This window comes from Bidens hawaiensis, unplaced genomic scaffold (assembly GCF_021521415.1).
Source record: "Bidens hawaiensis isolate Kalapana, Puna unplaced genomic scaffold, B.hawaiensis_p1.1 tig00067917_1, whole genome shotgun sequence".
Taxonomy (NCBI): domain Eukaryota; kingdom Viridiplantae; phylum Streptophyta; class Magnoliopsida; order Asterales; family Asteraceae; genus Bidens; species Bidens hawaiensis.
In genome coordinates, this window is record NW_027502039.1 from 1,357 (window position 1) to 7,085 (window position 5,729).

Sequence of the window (5,729 nt, forward strand, 5' to 3'; positions counted from 1 at the left end):
TGGTTGTGAGTAGAGGAGAGAGAAAATGTTATATGAAAAAGTTAAATTTGAGGTTTCACTATTCATATCGTATAATTTTTTTTAATATTTTCTAAAAGTGGTTGTGAGTAAGGGAAAGAGAAATGATAATGATAAATGTATAAAAAATATTACTTAATTAAACAGGAGAAAGAAAAAACAGTGATTTTCAGTGTAATTATATTATATAAATGAATATAGGTAGGGAATGGGCTGGGAATGCTCTTAATAGTGTTACTTTGGTGGGTTTATTGATAAGACTCACAAATGTTTTTCCTTTTACAACGGTATGCAATATAATAAACAACTAGCCAAAAGCGAGCGAGAAAACAAAAGTAGATTACATAACAAGAAGAGAATTTTAAATTCACTCATATCAAGTAATAGAAAATTTACGATCTCTATTACTTAACCGCCTATACGAATAGTTAGGAATGGTATCAAAAGTAAACTCTTTTCTCCTATCTAAACATGTGAAAATAATATCGTTTTGAAATTTCCAAATCACCCACCAAGCTGTGAGAATAATACCATCAATAAACTTTTTATTCTTGCTTGAATGAATTAGATAACAAAATTATCTAAATCAAAGTCCCCAAGTGAATGATTTTAAACCATTGATAAATCAAACCATTTAAAAATAAAGTACACACACTTAAAGCATTTATTTGTGTAAAAAAAACATTAAATTAACTCAAACTCAACTTTCTAACTGCGTACAAATCCGAAAAATTACCTAAAGATTTTCTTTCCAACAAGCAACAAAATTCTAGGAATTCTCTTAATAAAAGATCATTAAAGATAAATATATATGCTTACTTATCACCCCAATCTACATTATTATAAATAAATCATAAAGGCCCATGGTATTCTTAAGTCCTAAACTCAAGTCCCAGATCGATAATCAAACACGAAGTAAACGACTAACTCTCGTTTATATTAATCAGAAAATCTCACTTAAAAAACTGATTACAAACCTTCAAACCTAACTCGGTTTAACTCTTGATGAACCCTAACTTGTTTGTATCTCATGTATGTCTCTAGATGAACCCTAACTCGGTTACATCTCACACATCACATTCTATAATGTCTAACCTATCTTTGTTTATATAGACTAACCTAACTTGTTAGCTAAGACATTACCAAATATAATAAAACCCTAATTCCATGGGCCCAATAGGTCCAACCTGATCACCTACACGTGATGGGCCTATCAAGTTGGAAATCACATCCAACAATCACCCCCCTAATTTCCGACTCGAAATAGGTGAATCTTTGTCTCCAAACTTGTCTTCTTCACATGTTTGATTCAAACCATGATCTTGACCTTCTTGGCTTTTACAACCATCTTGGTCTTGATCTCCCAGAACTTCTCTTGATCCATGACTGTGCTCTTTCGGCTTTCCCGAACTCGACATCTTCCGTGACCCCGTCCCCGACCATTCACCCGGTCGTATGAACTCGCATAACCACTCCTTTGGTTGCGCTCCTTGTCACCTAATCGAGCGAACATTAGTCTTCTTGATCTTCTTAAATTCCCAAATCGGTCCAAAATATCAAACCCTTGGTCAGAACATAACTCGTTCAACTCGTATAAAAACAAACTCTAAATTAAACCCGTTTGTCCAATCCCTAGCTTCAGCCCGTTGAAAGAATATGAACAAATCAATCTGAACAAATTTTCAACTTCAAACAATTGCTTAAAATATTATGTTTTTTCTTCGTAACCCTTCTAGCTTCCTTTGTAAGCCACTAAGCCAAGCTTTTAATCCTTTTTGAACTTTTGGCTTTTGTAACACCACCGTGACTTTTTAGAAGCCTCCTTGGGTTAATTAATGGCAAAACAAGAAACCCCACTTCAACAAAAGAATGCAATTAGAACCCAACCAACGTTACTGAGCTTTCCGTTGGTTCTCCCTATTGTTGCCGCCGAACAACAAATCGCCATTACATATCTAACTCTGATTGACCTGCTTGTGAAAAGTGACTTCAACACGGAACCCAACTTGGTGATCAAAATCCTATGGCGTCGACACTTTAGCCGTTGCAAAACCAGAACTGAACGCTAACAACCCTTGTTGCACCTTCGTACCCACGCCGCTACTCCGACGTATCAATACGCACCAAACTTGGTTCCGATATTCGCCGATTGATAGCTCCTCCTCAAGCTACCGCTCGCCGACAACCAATTATCGATTTCTTGAACTTGGCTCTGATACCAATTCAAGTCCCAGATCGATAATCAAACACGAAGTAAACGACTAACTCTCGTTTTATATTAATCAGAAAATCTCACTTAAAAAACTGATTACAAACCTTCAAACCCCAACTCGGTTTAACTTTTGATGAACCCTAACTTGGTTGCATCTCATGTGTGTCTCTAGATGAACCATAACTCGGTTACATCTCACACATCACATCTATAATGTCTAACCTATCTTTGTTTATATAGACTAACCTAACTTGTTAGCTAAGACATTACCAAATATAATAAACCCTAATTCCATAGCCCCAATAGGTCCAACCTGCCACCTACACGTGACGGGCCTATCAAGTTAGAAATTACTTCCAACATAAACAACCACACAACCACAATCTTGACTCCATTTATTCGAAAAGAACATTGAAAATATGAAGTGGGCTTTGATCAATATCTTCATGTGCATCAGTTTCCAATCTTCATGCATCAAATCCCAACAACAATACTCCGCAAACCAACCTTTTAACTGCACAAATAAATCCCTCTACACTTGCAACGGCCAACACACTTCTTGTACCTCCTTTCTTGTCTTCAAATCCCAACCACCATACAACTTGGTTGCCACCATCGCGGCCCTAATGTCCGCCAACCCATCTAACCTTGCCCGAATCAACAACGCCTCGAAAACCACCGTTTTCCCAGAAGACAAAGAGATCATAGTTCCAGTAAACTGTTCTTGCTCCAATACCTATTATCAGTCAATCACCACTTACCATATTGAACCGCAATCACTGGCCTATTTTGTTGTAGCTAATAACACGTTTCAAGGTTTATCGACGTGTGGTTCGTTAAAACATGCGAATCAGTACGACCAGTTCGAGTTAAAAGAAGGGTTTGAACTCAAAGTTCCACTTCGTTGCGCATGTCCTACGAAAGATCAAATCTTGAATGGCACAAAACATTTATTGACCTACCGGCTTTGTTTCGGGGATAGTGTGAATCTTGTTGCTCACAAATTTAACATGACTGCCGAAAGTGTGCTAACGGCCAACAGGTTGAGTGAAACCGACACTTTGTACGCTTTCACTACGTTGTTGATTCCGTTACCCGACAAACCTCCTATTTCTCCGACAGTAATCCAACGGTAAGTAGTTTTAGTTAAGTTTATTATCCGTTATAGTTATTATTATTCGATGTATCTTTTATAGTTTTGTTTTTAATTTTGTTCGTTAGTCACTATTCCACTACAAGCAAATTAAAATAGGACGTTTTCTACGCAAAACCAAGTCAAAATGTCTAGAAAATTTTGACAAAAACATGTGGTGGCGGGAAATTATTATGTCCTTTACTAATAGTGTTCTATCTCTGTCTGTTTTGAATATTAGGATAGTTAATAACGTTTTATTATTATTAGATGGTTACCTTTATTAATAGTTATCATTTTCATTTTAATCTTCAAGAGATATGGTTTTTAGCTATTCATTGCACGAAATATATTGTTCACCACTTTTTATGTTATTTTGAACTCTTTCAGGCATAATCCACCAAATTTATTAACTTCTGCAAGAAGATCGAAAGCAAACAAATCGATAAAAGTTGGAATTGCAGCAGTGTGTTCTTTTCTTGTATTCACAGTTGTTCTAGTTACTGTAGCAGGCATGATTTGCATGAGGAGAAAAAGAAATAGTCAGATGGAAAATGAGATATTGCCAGCGGATCTTCTTGCTAAAATCTCAAGCTTTGAGCGAATTACGAAAGTTTATAGCTTTAAGGAGCTGCAAATCGCTACAGAAAACTTTGATAGTAAGCATTGGATAAAAGGATCTGTGTACCGAGGAACGTTTGGAAACCAGATTTTAGCTGTTAAAAAGACGAGCATTGATGTATGCAAGCAAGTGAGTGTGCTGAGCAAGATTAACCATATTAATTTGGTAAAGGGTTTTTGCAAGCATCAAGACTCGTGGTACCTTGTTTTCGAGTACGTGAAGATGGGTTCGCTTAAAGATTGGCTAAAGGAACCTTGTAGTTTGCGCACACGTATTCAGATCGCTATTGATGTAGCTAACGGGCTTCGTTATCTTCATAACTTCACCAAGCCGGGGTATGTGCATAATAACCTTAACACCTGCAACATAGTTCTTGATGGTAATCTAAGAGCAAAGATTACAAATTTCAGTATTGCAAGAACTATTGATGACGGGAATGATAACAGAATTGTGGGTACTAGAGGTTATCCTGAATATATAGGAAATGGTTTGGTTACGTCGAAAGTTGATGTTTATGCGTTTGGAGTGGTGTTGTTGGAGTTGATAACTCGAAAATATGCTGTGTTTATTGATGGAGGTCAAGAAGTACTACTTTCTACAACAGTTGGTGCAATTATGGAGGGAGAAAATGCGCAAATTAGTGAGATATGGGGTATGGTTGATTTAGGAAGTGAAGAAAACAGAAGCATGGGTTATGCAGTTCAAGTGGTAAGATTATGTCTGAATTGTTTGAAACATGATCCCGAAAGCCGGCCAAGCATGGACGAGATTGTGTCTTCTTTGGTTAAAATTCAGGCTGATTTACAAAATGATGCAAGTTGTAGAAGAAGAATAATAGATTAATATTAGTATCAGCTAGCTTGTAGATAAAGGTGAAGAATGTTGTAATGTAAAACTAGTTAAAGGCAGTTATGTTGTTTCAGGAATATTATAGATTTGTCTCTTCACAAAAACTGTTTGTTACATGATTAAACATCACAAACAATTGAAACACGACATATTACTTCGTCTTAGATGTTTTAATTTCCCTTAAATGATCTGGTTCATTAATTCATGTACTACATATAGCAACAGCCTAACCATAATGAAAGAGTCAACAACCAAGAAACTGTGTAACTTGTTCAGATTGTCATCCGATGTGTAAAGTACCATAAATGTGGGACTTTCATATGTTTTGATAACGGATGTCGTCTTGGTATCTTAAGCACAAGTTAATACTTTATATTAGATTTCATGTTTTAAAATTGGCCATCATGCCAATCCTCGTCCGACCGATTTGATATCCACCCCATCACATCCACCATATATGAAAACGAGAAAATTCCCAAAATAAGTGTTTATGAAAACAAATTTCTAGTTTTAGGTATCAATTGCAAAAAATTCCAAAAATATGTATTATAAACTAGCCGTGACGAGTAGTTTGTAGAACAATTAAAAGCTGTCGCATGTCTTTAAACTAACTGTAACGAGCACGTTCACTAATCAATTACTCGTCACGACTAAATAATTTCCATGCCTCGTAATCAACGCCCACGAGTAATTCATATACAAGTCCTTTAGTCGTGACGACTAATTTACCTGGTTCACATTCACTACACGAGTAGTTTATTAGTAGTTAACTCGTTGCGACTCGCGACTAGTTTAACATTATAATCTACTCGTCACGACCAAATGACTTATGAATTACTCGTGGGCGTTGATTACAATGCATGAAACTTATTTAGTCGTGACGAGTAATGATTAGT

General features: G+C 36.2%; 1 protein-coding gene across 1 annotated transcript; it reads left to right on the forward strand.

The window, feature by feature from the left end:
• Window positions 1-2,649: 2,649 nt before the first annotated feature.
• LOC143605100 (lysM domain receptor-like kinase 4) lies at window positions 2,650-4,884 on the forward strand. Its single transcript, XM_077081339.1, has 2 exons — window positions 2,650-3,362; window positions 3,753-4,884. The coding sequence occupies exons 1-2, from the start codon at window positions 2,650-2,652 to the stop codon at window positions 4,825-4,827; spliced, it is 1,788 nt and encodes a 595-aa protein (XP_076937454.1). The 3' UTR covers window positions 4,828-4,884.
• Window positions 4,885-5,729: the final 845 nt, after the last annotated feature.

What these genes read in the sequence shown, in the direction of transcription:
- LOC143605100 (XM_077081339.1), top strand. Translation starts at nt 2,650, where the DNA reads ATGAAGTGGGCTTTGATCAATATCTTCATGTGCATCAGTTTCCAATCT. An exon ending in TCTCCGACAGTAATCCAACG is followed by an intron (nt 3,363 to 3,752) that starts GTAAGTAGTTTT and finishes GAACTCTTTCAG; the next exon opens with GCATAATCCACCAAATTTAT.